This window comes from Oncorhynchus mykiss, chromosome 31, assembly GCF_013265735.2.
Source record: "Oncorhynchus mykiss isolate Arlee chromosome 31, USDA_OmykA_1.1, whole genome shotgun sequence".
Lineage (NCBI taxonomy): Eukaryota > Metazoa > Chordata > Actinopteri > Salmoniformes > Salmonidae > Oncorhynchus > Oncorhynchus mykiss.
This window is the reverse complement of record NC_050571.1, coordinates 34130603-34146973: the sequence shown is the minus strand read 5'-3', so window position 1 is coordinate 34146973 and position 16371 is coordinate 34130603. Positions and strand designations below refer to the sequence as shown.

General features: G+C 42.0%; 2 protein-coding genes across 3 annotated transcripts; one reads left to right on the top strand and one right to left on the bottom strand.

Moving 5' to 3' along the window:
* Positions 1 to 70: 70 nt before the first annotated feature.
* Positions 71 to 8374, bottom strand: LOC110505074 (thiosulfate sulfurtransferase/rhodanese-like domain-containing protein 2). Its single transcript, XM_036970268.1, is given in 8 exon segments — positions 71 to 462; positions 1500 to 1638; positions 1759 to 1917; positions 2035 to 2262; positions 7246 to 7368; positions 7471 to 7579; positions 7662 to 7933; positions 8021 to 8374. Coding segments are annotated over 8 exon segments (1374 nt in total). The 5' UTR covers positions 8138 to 8374; the 3' UTR covers positions 71 to 235.
* Positions 8375 to 8406: 32 nt separating this feature from the next.
* Positions 8407 to 15767, top strand: LOC110505072 (nuclear cap-binding protein subunit 1). Of its 2 annotated transcripts, none has more exons than XM_021584028.2 (22): positions 8407 to 8667; positions 9399 to 9487; positions 9633 to 9733; positions 9858 to 10014; positions 10158 to 10265; positions 10366 to 10487; positions 10666 to 10735; positions 10818 to 11033; positions 11140 to 11237; positions 11343 to 11406; positions 11502 to 11612; positions 11884 to 12011; positions 12124 to 12198; positions 12326 to 12429; positions 12843 to 12965; positions 13093 to 13195; positions 13405 to 13498; positions 13628 to 13731; positions 13929 to 14046; positions 14504 to 14644; positions 14861 to 14974; positions 15090 to 15767. In XM_021584028.2, the coding sequence occupies exons 1-22, from the start codon at positions 8634 to 8636 to the stop codon at positions 15201 to 15203; spliced, it is 2388 nt and encodes a 795-aa protein (XP_021439703.1). In that variant the 5' UTR covers positions 8407 to 8633; the 3' UTR covers positions 15204 to 15767. The 2 variants fall into 2 exon arrangements, with proteins under 2 accessions (XP_021439703.1, XP_021439702.1); XM_021584027.2 differs by having other exon boundaries at positions 8409 to 8667; positions 14501 to 14644.
* The last annotated feature ends 604 nt before the right edge of the window (positions 15768 to 16371 follow it).

Below are 16371 nucleotides of genomic sequence, written 5' to 3'. Positions count from 1 at the left end.
TGTAAAATGTTATTGCATTTTTAACTCATGATGGTGAGTAATTAAAGGCAAACAAATAAAATAACAGATCTGTTGAGGATTACTTTAATTAAAATAGGCACAAGCCGATTGTCACCACAATCACATTAGAGTCTATTGAATAAGGATTGTCCATTTAAAATACATGAATGGGTTAAGCTCCAGGTAAGGTCTCCGCTTAGCTCTGTTGAACTTTTTTAAAACTGGTGATGTCACATCACAATGCATCCTGGGGGATTCTGGGCCGCATGGCTGTGCACTCGCACTCCTCTCTCTGTGGAGGTGTGGCAGAGGGCTCTTCTCCCTTGCCCTTGGTCTGGCAGATGGGGCAGCAGGCGGTGTGGCCGCCCTGTCTGCAGGCAGAGCAGGAAAGGACCAGCTGGCAGCAGAAGTGTGTGGAGCATAGCTGGTACTGGTCCCACGGATAATTGCAGTACCTACACCCTGCACACAGAGGAAGGGGAGAGGAATGTTGATGAACAGGGCCTGGTTTCCCAAAAGCATCTTAAGGCTGCATTCATCGTTTAAACCTTCGTAGGAGCATTGTTAAATCTCAGAGCTGTTTCCCAAAACCATTGTTACTAAAGTTGCGCTTGAAAAAGCTTGTTATTTAACAACTGCCTCAGACCACTCAGAACAGTTAAGTATGTCATTACATGCTTTTTTTGCGTTTCCACATCACTTTATACACAGAAATCTCTGCTAAACACAAAATCAAGATGTTCATCTGTCTTTCTGTGACGGCCAATAACTTCAGAACAAATGTGACCGCGACTACAAATACAAAGTTGACGATTTCTTTGCATAACAAGAGAAGGGTATCGAGGCTTCAAGTGAAAACTGAGATGACTGTATTAAAATATAAATACAGTCTAGGCTACATAGGCCTATATATTAAATTATTATAAAATACATTTCATGTTCATTCAATTGAGTTTTATTTAGCAATTTGTGCGTTACCGTCTGATTTGTGCCTCAATATATTTAATGTGTAACATGTGAGCAATGATGTGCCAAATCGTTATTTTGTGCATTATTATAGCGTAAGCATTAGAATAAGCCGGCTCAATATTTGTAGCCATAGGGGATATCGCTCTAGGAGCTAATTCGTCATAAGTATTGTGGAATAATTGTAATGTTAAGGTAAGATTGGAAAGGCAGAATGCTGATCCTAGAGTAGTGCTTCCTTTCTTTTGATCCTATCAGTATTGACACATGCCTCAACGACGCACTTAGCAAACGTTCTCTCTGCATGGCGCTTTGGGAATCACATGTTACATCTTTGGCTGTTGTAGAAAAGATGCGTGGTTAAAACACTCGTAAGCCTAAATTCCATCGCTTTCAGGAAATTGGACCCTGGTCTCTCGTTCTAACAGGAATGGTGAACCATATGTTGGAATGCTGGGTTTGCTACTGCTTACATTAAAAAAAACATTGTGGTGATCATAAAGTCTTAAGGGCAATTCATAGTTAACATAGACCTGAGATGATGTCACTGTTGGAGGAGATTGCAAAGCGCTCGTCAAACACAAACAGTTTGCCGCGATAGAAGCCCTCAGGGAATTGTTCCAGGTACTTATGAATGCCACCTTTCAGCTGATAAACTTCTTTACACACATGCTAGAAGTAGGAAAGAAACACAAACACTTTGTTTAGGTTGAGCTTTTTGGTTGGATAAAGTGTGTTTGAAATATTCCAATTATATACTGTCACTGTGCAAAACCTGAAAGGTAGGCTTACTTTTGAGCGGAGATAGGCTGAGCCGCGTTCACAGCGAATGCCACCGGTACAGTACATAAGAACCTTCTTGTCTCGAAAGAGGTCAAGGTTCTGGTCAACGTAATCGGGGAAGTAACTGAATTTTCGGATGTTAGGGGCCAAACATTGGCTGAACTGGCCCTGAAAACAAAAACATATTTAACCTGCCATTATCTTTATTACTCTATACGATACACTTTAAAAATGCATAAATAACCAAGTGGGATACAAACATATGCAGTCAAAAGCAATACTTACAATTCTACTCTCGTAGAAGTTCCGGCAGTCCAGCAGTATTGTATCATTGCAAGAGTCACATCCGAAAGACGGCACCCTACAAATATGCAACGCAGACGTACACAAGACACACGTTGTTTACCTGCTAGACTGTAGGAGAAGGCATCAGGGTCCCACTCCCATTGGCACTATTTCCTTGTAGACTCCAACCCTCAGGTCACAAAAACACTCTGCACCCCCATTGCTGGTCTAAGGGGAAACAGAAAGACATATTGAGCATTGAAAACAACACTTGGGCGATTCCACGCCAGTACAGCCCGAAAATATTTAAGGTTTCTCAGATTGTTATAGCAATTTTCACATAGTAACTTCATTGGGACGAAGAAAGTTTGAAATGCTTTTTACAATTGTATCACAGTTTGAGAAAGTCATGATGAAAATGGCCATTTATAAGGCCCTTTTTAGACCTATACAGTGCCTTGCGAAAGTATTCGGCCCCCTTGAACTTTGCGACCTTTTGCCACATTTCAGGCTTCAAACATAAAGATATAAAACTGTATTTTTTTGTGAAGAATCAACAACGAGTGGGACACAATCATGAAGTGGAATGACATTTATTGGATATTTCAAACTTTTTTAACAAATCAAAAACGTAAAAATTGGGCGTGCAAAATTATTCAGCCCCTTTAATTTCAGTGCAGCAAACTCTCTCCAGAAGTTCAGTGAGGATCTCTGAATGATCCAATGTTGACCTAAATGACTAATGATGATAAATACAATCCACCTGTGTGTAATCAAGTCTCCGTATAAATGCACCTGCACTGTGATAGTCTCAGAGGTCCGTTAAAAGCGCAGAGAGCATCATGAAGAACAAGGAACACACCAGGCAGGTCCGAGATACTGTTGTGAAGAAGTTTAAAGCCGGATTTGGATACAAAAAGATTTCCCAAGCTTTAAACATCCCAAGGAGCACTGTGCAAGCGATAATATTGAAATGGAAGGAGTATCAGACCACTGCAAATCTACCAAGACCTGGCCATCCCTCTAAACTTTCAGCTCATACAAGGAGAAGACTGATCAAAGATGCAGCCAAGAGGCCCATGATCACTCTGGATGAACTGCAGAGATCTACAGCTGAGGTGGGAGACTCTGTCCATAGGACAACAATCAGTCGTATATTGCACAAATCTGGCCTTTATGGAAGAGTGGCAAGAAGAAAGCCATTTCTTAAAGATATCCATAAAAAGTGTTGTTTAAAGTTTGCCAAAAGCCACCTGGGAGACACACCAAACATGTGGAAGAAGGTGCTCTGCTCAGATGAAACCAAAATTGAACTTTTTGGCAACAATGCAAAACGTTATGTTTGGCGTAAAAGCAACACAGCTGAACACACCATCCCCACTGTCAAACATGGTGGTGGCAGCATCATGGTTTGGGCCTGCTTTTCTTCAGCAGGGACAGGGAAGATGGTTAAAATTGATGGGAAGATGGATGGAGCCAAATACAGGACCATTCTGGAAGAAAACCTGATGGAGTCTGCAAAAGACCTGAGACGGAGATTTGTCTTCCAACAAGACAATGATCCAAAACATAAAGCAAAATCTACAATGGAATGGTTCAAAAATAAACATATTCAGGTGTTAGAATGGCCAAGTCAAAGTCCAGACCTGAATCCAATCGAGAATCTGTGGAAAGAACTGAAAACTGCTGTTCACAAATGCTCTCCATCCAACCTCACTGAGCTCGAGCTGTTTTGCAAGGAGGAATGGGAAAAAATGTCAGTCTCTCGATGTGCAAAACTGATAGACATACCCCAAGCGACTTACAGCTGTAATCGCAGCAAAAGGTGGCGCTACAAAGTATTAACTTAAGGGGGCTGAATAATTTTGCACGCCCAATTTTTCAGTTTTTGATTTGTTAAAAAAGTTTGAAATATCCAATAAATGTTGTTCCACTTCATGATTGTGTCCCACGTGTTGTTGATTCTTCACAAAAAAAATAGTTTTATATCTTTATGTTTGAAGCCTGAAATGTGGCAAAAGATCGCAAAGTTCAAGGGGGCCGAATACTTTCGCAAGGCACTGTACATGCCTCCTGTAAGACCCTATGATCTGTGAAATGTACATGATACAGACATCTTGGTGTCATTATACTCCTAACAAACAGAGTCTGTCTAGATTCAGAAACACACTTTTTAACATTCATTTATTCAACATTTAATACAAATATTCATTATAATTTCTCAAAAGTACCCTTTTTGATTTCATTCATTTCTAAGCATTAAATGGATCAAATATACCAGAGAACCCATTCTGGAAAGTTGACATGTTTGAAGAGTATATCGTTCCAAACAATATGTAAAAAATAAAAAATAAATACAAAATAAGCTAAATCAAAAAGGGTACTTTTGAGATATTAATATTTTTCATGTGGAAAAAATGAATGTGAACATTATTATTTTGGGATCTTGACATACTCCATATTTGAGATCACACTATTAAAGGAGTAAAATGCAATGGTGTAATGGTGCCTGGAGAAGTGGGTATTGTTAGGGAAGATTCAGAATTTGTTGGTAACATATGTAAGATGTTTTATATTCATCAAATATGTGTAAGTTAATTCTCATCAGAATGGTATTTTTGTGTAATTCTGTGGTGAGGTTGCAGTTATCTGTTCTATGTCAAAACTAAGTTGCCTGGGCCGCTGAGAGGGGAGAGGTCAAAGTGTCATCATGTGTAAACATATCTTTCACTCTCTACCTTTCCCATAGTGGGGAAAGGAAGGTTGCAGTGTCTGGAATCATTCTATGCTCCCTCTTATGTTGTTTCTATCTTAACCTATAGCCTCACCCTCCTCTCCGTGAGTTTGTCCAGGAGTTTGTATTTAGAGTGGGTTGTATCTAAATGACAATTTGATATATGCCTGTTGTAATGGAGGATTGGTTTATGGTTCTGGGTTTGGGAAAGGAGACAAAGCTGAACGATGAGTTATGTCTATGCTGTCTGACTATGTGTGTCTTTGCTATTAAAGGAACTCAGTTGCATTGTAAGGGGGCTCTCAGAGGATTCACTGGTATGACACTGAATCAATCTGAGAGTCACAGGGTTGTGATAGAGCTCATATAATTAAAGATGGACTTTGATAACTAACTCTGACTTGTGTGTGTGGTTTGCTCCCATGATTTGGTAAATAGAGGAAATTTCCACGACAGTATACTCAAATGTTGCTAAAAATTTCCCAGACGTCCTGCCTGGCGAAGGAAAGGCACCTTGTGTGAATATGACAAACAGTGACACGCACAATGACCTAACGTGATAAATCCCATATTGGTCTTTCACAGTCAGGCCAACCAAAGCTGTACTGTGCAGTAGGCTAATAATAGGCCAACTATTGAAACAGATAAATCAGGCTATCAACTGTCAGAAATTCATAGGTTTTGGATTTTTGCTCTCAACAAAAAGAAAAGATGATGTTCTATGTCCATAAAAATGATTAAACCACATCAGGAGACCACTTTTGAGGTTGGGGGAAAAGCCAAGATTTTTATTTTTTTGAACGTAGTTACCCTTTAATTCAAGCGAACAGGCACCTATAGCACTGTTTGGTTATATGTGTTTCTGTAGCACGAGTTGCAGTTTGAAAAACAAATAGCCACTGGATTGATTTTGCCAGGTAGGCATAGGCTACTTTGTAGCTAGTTAACATTTAATTGAGAACATTTTTTGGGAAAGCTTCTCCATCTACAAGACAATGGTTAGGCCTATTGTTGGTGTCGCTATATTTTTCCTGTTCTTTAATTGTTTAAAACTGGACATTTACTTCATATAGTGAGGCATGTCTTGCCTTGCTTCAAAGAATACTGAGCAAAAATATAAATGCAACATGTAAAGTGCTGGTCCCATGTTTCATGAGCTGAAATAAAAGATCACAGAAATGTTCCATATGCACAAAAAGCTTATTTCTCTAAAATGTTGTGCACAATTTGTTTACATCCCTGTTAGTGAGCATTTTACCCTTTGTCAAGATAAGCCATCCACCAGATAGGTGTGGCATATCAAAAAGCAGATTAAACAGCATGATCATTACACAGGTGGACCTTGTGCTGGGGACAATAAGAGGCCACTCTAAAATGTGCAGTTGTTACACAACACCACAGATGTCTGAAGTTTTGAGGGACAGTACAATTGGCATATCCACCAGAGCTGTTGCCAAAGAATTTAATGTTCATTTCGCTACAATAAGCCGCCCCCCAACGTCGTTATTTAAGAATTTGTCAGTATGTCCAACCCAGGACCTCCATATCCGGCTTCTTCACCTGCTGGATCGTCAAAGGGATGAGGGGTGCTGAGGAGTATTTCCGTCTGTAATAAAGCCCTTTTGTGGGGAAAAACTCATTCTTATTGGCTGAGGCTGGCTCCCCAGTGAGTTTGCCTGGCTCCCAAGAGGGTGGGCCTATGCCCTCGCAGGCCCACCTATGGCTGCACCCCGACCCAGTCATGTGAAATCCATAGATTAGGGCCTAATTTATTTATTTAAAATGGACTGATTTCTTTATATGAACTGTAATTGTTGCATTTATATTTTTGTTCAGTATAGCTTATAGACAAAATCCCACCATAGAAATGGGGAGGTAATTATTTTATAATGACTTCCTTTCCTGTTCTTTTGGTTCTTTCAAGTTTCTTTCATTGTCCAGCAGTTAAAGGCATTATCCTAGTCATTATCAACCCATGATAGTTGTCGCATCTTTTCTAAATTTCTAAAGGAAATGTTCATCTCTGTCCATGTGCATTTTATAACGGGGGTTTACCCATGAATTGCATTTTTGAACATTCGCGCATAGGCCTACCACCATGTGCACATTGCTGCGCCTAAAATGTGAAGAAATAATAGTTCAAGATTTTAAGCTGAACATTCTGATCGGTTCCATCAGCCTTATTGATACGGTGTATACCTCCACTACACTACTTTGATATGCAATCGTAGGGATTAAGTGAGTATACGCAATGCCCACTGAAAAACAAGTGGATATACAGCATATACCTGAGTATACCCTCCACTACACTGGTAAAATGACACCAAGATGTCTGTATCATGTACGCCTCATGGATCATAGGGCCTCACAGGAGGCCTGTAAAGGTCTAAAATGGGCCTAAAAATGGCCACTTATCATGATTTTCTCATAACTTTTGCCAATTTTACTTGCCCCAAACTGAAGCCTTTCTTTTTTACCTTAAAGTCTTCTTTTTCCATTATATTGAAGATTGGATGGCAGCACATTGCCTTGATGTACAAGCCAGTCGCCACTTTTGTGCCTCCAACTGTTCCATTGATCCCCTCAGTTGCCACTCTCACCTGTAGAAATTGTTTGATAACAATGTAAACACACACACACATACATACATACATACATACATACATATCTGTTTATAAGCCAAGACTCTGTCATTCTGTTACCTTGCCAGTTAACTGGAGCTTTTCACAAAGGGCCTTTTGCCAAGCACAGATGAGCTGTGGATCTGCCAGCTGACAGTAGCAGTAGAGCAGAAGAACCTCGCCTGGGCCACTATACAGATTACAAGAAACAGAGCATGAGAAGGACTTGATTTCATAGAGTACTATACAGTCTAATGTAATAACTCCCATACTTGTGAAGCTGGTCACCAGTGATGTGACTGGTGTCAGGTATCCAGGAGGAAACGTCCACTGGCTCTTTCTCTGTTGATTTTTGTTGTGAAGTGGCTTCTTTCTCAATCTGGCTCAGTAAAACCTCAAATGTGGACTGGGTAAGCTGGTGAATGTCAGTGTCATGAGTCCTTGCCACACGTTTGTGGATGGAAGAAAGTTCCTTGAAGGTCTGGCCACAGCAATTCCAAACTGTTGTTGAAGCTCTTTTGGATGCCACAAATGTACCAAATGTCTGCAAGATGAGAGATACGTCTCCATTATGACATACAATAACCAGCACTTTAGCAAGCCAATAAATTAGACCGTTTCTTACACCCACCCTCCTCTTACAGAATGAGTAGTACTTTCGTAGAGTTGCAGAAAGTTTGAGTTTTTCTTGTTTTAAATCATGGGGGGCAGGGGTGTCAACATCTATGTTAATTAACTGCCATATCATCGGTTGTCATCATGTCCCCTCTTCTTTCTGTGGCTAGACCTTTTCTAGAGTGATAACGTTATTTGCTAAGTTGATAATAAAGATAATGTCACCTAGCATACAGTTGAAGCTAGCCCCCATGACTTGTTTAGTTTATGTCAGCAATTAAAACATTAAACGAAGCAAATAACCTTTGTACCCGAGTTTATCACCAAAGCCAACAAAATGTAGCTATAAATTAACACTACTAGCTAGCTAACTTACGTTAGGACACACCGGCGATGACAAATACGGAACCAAACACAAGAAATTCGGAAGACAAATAAAGTACACAACAAAGTACTTCTGGTTAACCTCCACCCCGGATGTGCCTGACTTGAATCTGACCGCTATTATTTTTGCAACCATTGAAAAAAATCAAATCTTTATAACTTGGTTTCTTATTTCGAAAAAATATTGTTGCCATATTCAAAAAGAAGCAGCACACAATTGTTAATCCAACGGTGTCAACAATAAAATGTCGAGAAGACGGCACAGTGACGGAGATGATGGTAAGTTGTCGCTAGTTACTTCGAGGCTAACGGTATAACGTTTGCTGAAGCCCGCGAGAGTTGATGCTGCTAGCTCTGTCAATGTGTGCATGCTAGCCAAATAGCTAGCTAACCACCTTGATTGCTAACTAAATCATTATAGCTAGTCATTTCAATTAGCTAACGGTGACTGTATCGGTTCATACTTGTATGTGACAATTTAAAACAAGTTTTTCGCAAGTCATTGGCAGTTTTCCAGCACCCCATTATTGGCTAGCTAGTTAGCCTGATGGATTAGCATAGCCCTTGCTTTTAACCGGTTAACTAGAAATTGCCTAGCAAACTACCTTTCGTTCCCCATCACATAAAGCAAAAACACTTCTTTATCCTACCATTACGTTAAACATTTGACCAACATATAATGTGATATATAGCTAACATTATTATCTTGTTGTTAATTAACAACTGTTAATATTATTTCAGACCTTGGGGGCGGCAACCATGCCAAAAAGTTGTTTATCTCGCTAGCTGGCTATCCTCTGCCATTTACCCCACAGACAGCGGATGTTCAAAATAATGATTAGTGAAATTAACTAGTTAGTAACTTGTTACACCACTGAAGGATACAGTTTTTAAAGAGCTAAGCATATTTGAGCTAGCACAAAATACTACATTGAAGGAAGGCTTTATCTCAGACTGTATATGGTCCATCTCCCCATCATCCGTCCTGTATGTGTCTGTCTGATTTCAAGGAGGCCAATCTCACAAAAGAAGGAGAACGTCTGAGCCCATTGAGATTGAGGATCGCCTGGAATCACTGATATGTCGAGTGGGAGAAAAGGTAATAGGGCTTTGCAGTAAGTGTGGGGATGTTTTCTGCATGATACCCATGTGTGTATTTTCTCACTCACTATACTTTTCTTTTGCCTGATTTGACCCCAGAAATCACCAGATATGTTGCCCTACAACAATTTCTTCATTTGCAGAGTACCTCTTCCCTGGAAAGCAATTTGGAAGGTCTTGCAGGTGTCTTGGAAGCCGACCTCCCCAATTACAAAAACAAAATCCTCCGCATTTTGTGTGCTGTGTAAGCTATTGGAAGTTATTCTAATACATTTGAAGGACTTTTAGTAAAACAAATTAAAACATGGAATGAGTAGGTGTGTCCAAACTTTTGACTGGTACTGTAATTGTGTGTCTGGTTTTGACAGGGCTCGACTTCTACCCGAGAAGCTGACAGTGTACACAACATTAGTGGGCCTTCTCAATGCCAGGAACTACAACTTTGGCGGGGAGTTTGTGGAGGCCATGATCCGACAACTCAAAGAGACCTTGAAGGCCAACCTGTACACCGAAGCGCTTTACCTAGTAAGTGTTTGGTGCGATAAAATAATTAGTCCACAGGCTCACCAAGGCAATTTTCTTTCAAAGTAATTACAGATGCTTACAATCATGTTTGACGTTATGCTAAACAATGGTTTCCGACACCCTGGTTTCCCTCTTTTCTCCAGGTGCGCTTCCTCTGTGACCTGGTGAACTGCCACGTGATCGCTGCCCCCTCCATGGTGGCCATGTTTGAGAACTTTGTTAGTGTCACTCAGGAGGAAGATGTGCCACAGGTAACATCTTATTGATGCATTTTAAACCCTTGAATTGTATGAAAGTATATTCAGTTTAGTTTTAGGATTGGTACATTTGGACTGTTTTCCCTGTTCCCAGGTGCGCTCGGACTGGTTTGTCTATGTTGTACTCTCCAGTCTCCCCTGGGTTGGGAAGGAACTCTATGAGAAGAAGGACGTGGAGATGGACAGGCTCCTAAACCAGATTGACGGTTACCTCAAGTATGCTTTTTTCCCCCCTCTTAGTTTGGTATTAACATGTCATTCTGGCTCTTTCCTAGTTGAGGAACTGTGCATGATGTAATGCAACTGAAATTCATGAGTATTTTGAGGGAGACTCCTTTGTCAACTGCACTCAATAGTGGTGAGACGGTCATGGTGACACCAATCTGTTTTTTAGGAGGCGACTGAAGACTCATGTCCCCATGCTTCAGGTTTGGACAGCAGAGAAGCCACACCCACAAGAGGAGGTAAGTAAGAGATATGTGTTCATATATGTTATTCCTCTGTCATAACCATCATAACCTTCACCTCTTCCTCGCTCGCCCTCAGTACCTGGACTGCCTGTGGGCTCAGATCCAGAAGCTGAAGAAGGACCGCTGGCAGGAGCGCCACATCCTGCGGCCGTACATTGCCTTTGACAGCGTGCTGTGTGAGGCCCTGCAGCACAACCTGCCACCCTTCACCCCGCCTGCCCACATGCCCGACTGCCAGTACCCCATGCCCCGCGTCATCTTCCGCATGTTCGACTACACCGATGCCCCTGAGGTACCGTGTAGTACTCCCTCGCTCAGACCAGAGAAAGAGGAATGTTTGGGGATGGGGTGGCCTTTTTGGAATGCTCCGACTAGTCTTTCTCTCTCCCTGACCACAGGGTCCCGTCATGCCAGGCAGCCACTCAGTGGAGAGGTTTGTGATTGAGGATAACCTTCACAACATCATCAAGTCCCACTGGAAAGAGAGGAAGACCTGGTGAGCTGCTGTACTTTCCAGTTGACTTGTTTATGTGTCCTCTTGTTGTGCGAGTGAGTCATTTCTGCCTCGTAATTGATCGAACAACTTATTATTTGTTTCCAGTGCTGCGCAGTTGCTCAGCTATCCAGGGAAAAACAAGATCCCACTCAACTATCACATTGTGGAGGTAAGCCCATTACTGCTTCATATCAAGGTTTCATATCATTAAGAGGACATGATCGAAGTCGACGCTTCGGTTCCTCTTTCCCTCTCTTCTGCCAGGTGATCTTTGGAGAGCTCTTCCAGTTGCCCTGTCCCCCCCACATCGACGTCATGTACACCACACTGCTCATCGAGCTCTGCAAGCTGCAGCCAGGCTCCCTGCCTCAAGTTGTATCCTTCTCCCCACTACTGGGACTACCCATTACAGTCTAGTAAAGGGCACACTGAATGGGTGGTCCATCACATAAATGCTTATTTTGAATTCTTAAGAAATACATTTTTGTCCTATGCCAACATTTGAGAATAGTGGGAAACCAAGTTACACAAAATGGCATGGGAAAGACCCTACAATTTTTTTTGACCACAAGTAATTATTTTGTCAGGCTTGGATACCTGTTTTACATCAACCGTGAGCGTTAACCCCTTAACAGCCTCATCCCAGTTGGCCCAAGCCACAGAGATGATGTACATGAGACTGGACACTATGAACACTACTTGCATAGACCGACTCCTCAACTGGTTCTCCCACCATTTGAGCAACTTTCAGTTCCGATGGAGCTGGGACGACTGGTAAGACCAGCTGTCTTTCACACAGCTTTTCATTTTATTTAGTTGGAACCTCTACTTATTATATTGAAATACTTATTTACTATTCAGAACAAATACATGTTCTTCTCCAAAGGACGGACTGTTTAGCGCTGGATGCAGACAAGCCCAAGCCCAAGTTTGTCAAGGAGGTTCTGGAGAAATGCATGAGGTATTTCCATTCAGATCCACTATAACTGTGTTGCACCCAGCTTGTTTTAAATCATACATGGGGAGGGATGTGTTATAGAGTCTGTCCCTGTAAACTGACCAATTGGCTTTTTGTTCTCGACCTCCAGGCTCTCCTATCATCAGCGGATAGTGGACATCGTCCCGCCCACTTTCTCAGCCCTCATCCCAGCCGACCCCATCTTCTTTTACAAATACCAAGATGAGGCCAACAGTAAGTACACTGCCTCTCCAGGGGCCATTCATTTATGTATTCTTGAATGTATTTCTGTAAACTTCTGTCTGTTGGTGCATCATAGCCTGGGGACTAAGATGACTCTAATGTGCTCGTAATTGGTCTGCCATTTATTTGTATTTTTTTTCTGTTGGATTGTAAGAGTGTGATCACAAGTAGCAGCCTTTTGAGGGTAAAGCTCAAATAAACCCCAGGGGGGTAACACTTCACATTAGTGTTGTTATTCCAGTGAAACTGTAATGGAACAGATGTAATTAGCCTGTAACAGGAAAGAAGTTCACTCAGCGTAATCTAAGTAAATACGATGTGCACAGTCTTCTTTTTTTCCTACTGTTGAACTATTGGCGTAAGCACCATCGGAAATACAACACGACACCTCTGCCTTTGTCCAGGTGCGCTGCCAGGCTATGCCGTGGCCATAACGGTGGGCAACGCCATCAAGAACCGGGCCTCCAATGAGGAGATCCTCACCGTGCTCAAAGACGTGCCAAACCCCAACCAGGAAGATGACGATGGTCAGTTAGCCCCAAAGCACTCACCTTCTCAGTGTCCCTATATCCTACATACACTCATTACAGTACTGTACACCATAGGGATATGTTCTGCTCATTTCTCACTCGCTCCTCCTTTGTCTGTTTCCAGATGAGGGTGAGGGCTTCAACCCCCTAAAGATAGAGGTGTTCCTGCAGACACTCCTCCATCTGGCTGCCAAGTCCTTCAGCCACTCTTTCAGTGCCCTGGCCAAGTGAGTGCCTGTTATGCTGACCCACACCCTCCATTTCTGTGCCCTCCTCTGTGCCACAGAAAAGGGTGGCATTGTTCAGCCTTGAGGCTTAGTGTAGCATCGCTATGATACCAGGCAGTTGAATGAACGATGGGAATCCGTCTTCTGTTGAGTTTTGCGCGTGTTGTCTGCGTGTACAACGCCTAAAGTGTCCTGTTTCCATCTGCCAGGTTCCATGAGATTCTGAAGGTCCTGACGGACTGTGACGAGGGCAAGCTGCACATCCTCCGGGTGGTCTACGAGGTCTGGCGGAACCACCCACAAGTGAGACCGACCACCCATCTCCGTCACCTACACTAGAACCCTCATTTCCACAGAGTTAATATAGATTTTGTGAATTGTGATGTGACCATAGGGTGTATGGAGAAATATGACCTTTCTCTGTCTGTGCAGATGATCTCTGTGCTGGTGGACAAGTTGATCCGTACACAGATTGTGGATTGTGCAGCTGTAGCCAACTGGCTCTTCTCTCCAAACATGGCTCATGAATTTACCAGGTGGGTGTTAAACCCTCTCTGCGTGTGTGCCCGCACACACACGTTTGCTGTGTCTTCCTTTGCTGTAAATCAGGTCATGCAAATATCTCGATCAATAGTTTTCAATTATCCTAATATGTACTACAGTATAAAAAAAATCCACTGTTTTGAAATTAGCAAACTCATTGTTACTCCATGCTTGGTCGTGTGGTGGGCAGGTTTTACGTGTGGGAGATTCTGCACTCCACCATCCGTAAGATGAACAAACACGTCCAGAAGATTCAGAAAGAGCTGGAGGAGGCCAAGGATAAGCTGGAGAGGCAACAGCATAAGAAGGTAGGCAGCAGGAGTGTGTCCTATCAACCGCTGCTGTAAACAATGCCTCTTTATAGACTCTTTAAATGCACGAATCGACCAGCCGCATTGCTCTGAATATTGTACTGATTGTGCCAGTAGTTTCTCTTCCAAGGTTTGCACAAAGCAGAATGTTCCCTTGTCTATATATAGTGACCTTTTTAGATTGTGCACTAGTTTTGCTTTCTAAACATGCATCACACGTGGTATTTTCAACCCAACACATTTAATTTGGCCTTGAATGGACACACTGTCCCTTTCAAACATATTAAAACATTTGAATTAGTCTGTGTTTGCTGATAATAGACATTACCAGTAGATGTCAGTGCTGCCACCATTTTAAAGGGAGGAGAGGAGCCAAATACGCAAAATAAGATCACTCTTTCTCTCCCTCAATCTCTCTTGTGTGTTTGTCTCTCTCCCCTCCCTATCTCAGCAGAAGGACAGTGGCGATGAGGAGGACATGGAGAAGAACAGTGAAGATGAGGACGGTCAGCTGGAGGAGCAGATCGAGCGTCTGCAGGAGAAGGTGGAGTCGGCCCAGAGTGAGCAGAAGAACCTCTTCCTGGTCATCTTCCAGGTAGTGCATGGGCAATACATCTTTGAAGTTAAATGTACAATGTCGGCAACATGGTTTCCTGTTTTTGTTTTCAACTGTTCAGCGCTTTCAGTGATGCTGAGGAGAGGACAGTAGACAGGATGTCACTCCAACGTGTTTTGTATGAGTCCATAGTACCCAGCCTGATTTCATCCTTTTTTTCCCCTTCTAATCTTTGTCCCTCTTCTGTCCCCGCAGCGCTTCATCATGATGCTGACGGAGCACCTGGTGCGCTGCGAGACAGGCAGTGTGGACTTCAGCACGCCCTGGTACAAGAACTGCATCGAGAGGCTGCAGCAGATCTTCCTCATGGTATTAGCTAGCCTTTCTCGCCTCGTCCGTCAGTCTGACGGGCCCTGTTCGTTCAATTCCATGTCTTTTCAAGGTCAACTGATGTTCATGTGGCTCTTTTGTGTTTTCTTTGTAGCATCATGTGACCATCCAGCAGTACATGGGGACCCTGGAGAACCTGCTGTTCACCGCCGAGCTTGACCACCACATCCTAGCTGTTTACCAGCAGTTCTGTGCCCTGCAGCTCTGAGACCCTGCACACACACCATTACTTTACATATGCCATACTCTATATATACACACACACACACAGACCCACACTTGCATCAAGATGTCTTCATTACTTTTTAATTTGTATTTTATGTGTGAGTGCCATTGACGGTATTAACTTTAAAAGACCATATTTGAAGGAGGAGTTGTTTACTTGGTGAAGTAGTACATTTGACAGATGTTAGAATCTGTCTCTCGGGTCTTATGCCATTTCTTTGTATTGTTTTTTTTTCTCCCCCTTCATTTTGCTGTTCATTTTTACCACGTTACTCGTAGCCCTATTAAGGTGGCTCTTTTAAAAAAAGAACTGAGGTTGCAACAAGGCAGAGGGTGGCTTTCAGTTTTGCTCAGGCGAGCCTGAATCCAGAGTTCTCTATTTTTTTTATATGTATTTTATGTGAATTGAAATTGGGGAAATGATTCAAACTCCTGTAGAGTCTTATCTGCCTGTATTATCTGTATGGTGTCTACTGAGGGGAGTGCAGTTCTGTTTGTCACTGTGTAACACTTTGGAACAGTGATGAAATAAATACACTGAAACGGCTTCCTCTTTAAAAACAATTCTCTTTCTTAACTTTAGAACTTTTAGATAAATGGCTCATTTTATCAGCTGCCTGTATCTTGGTTGGGGTGTATGCATGTGGTAAATGGCACATAATAGTATCCAGGAGAAATGAAAGTGTTTTGACAATTCACTAAATTGTATGTATTTAGAAGTGAATTAAACCAATGACTGACATGGTGGTTTATTTGACTATAAAGTATATTTACAGGAGTAGTTTAAAATACCAAATTTACTACAATTGAATGTGTAAAATAATTTGGTACTGACAAAAAATGTGCCATCATTCAAATACCTGGAATATTATTTTATGAACTAGTCTGTACACCCCACAAGCATACATGTCCACTACCATCACAGTTTAATTCCATTGAAATTTCAGTCAATTCAGGTATTGGATTACTTTTGCATCATACATTTAATGTCCAACTTAACAGACCGAGCCGAAATGACCTCCACTCTGCTCCGCATCAGTACAAACGGTGCGGTGCATAAGATGCTATTCATCTTAGAGCATACCTGTATAAAAGGAAAGCCCCGTTTCAAATCGAGTAACTTTTTACCACCACCGTTTAAGCAATATTAA

What these genes read in the sequence shown, in the direction of transcription:
- LOC110505072 (XM_021584027.2), top strand. Translation starts at nt 8,634, where the DNA reads ATGTCGAGAAGACGGCACAGTGACGGAGATGATG. An exon ending in TATGTCGAGTGGGAGAAAAG is followed by an intron (nt 9,488 to 9,632) that starts GTAATAGGGCTT and finishes CTTCATTTGCAG; the next exon opens with AGTACCTCTTCCCTGGAAAG. An exon ending in CAGATTGACGGTTACCTCAA is followed by an intron (nt 10,488 to 10,665) that starts GTATGCTTTTTT and finishes TCTGTTTTTTAG; the next exon opens with GAGGCGACTGAAGACTCATG.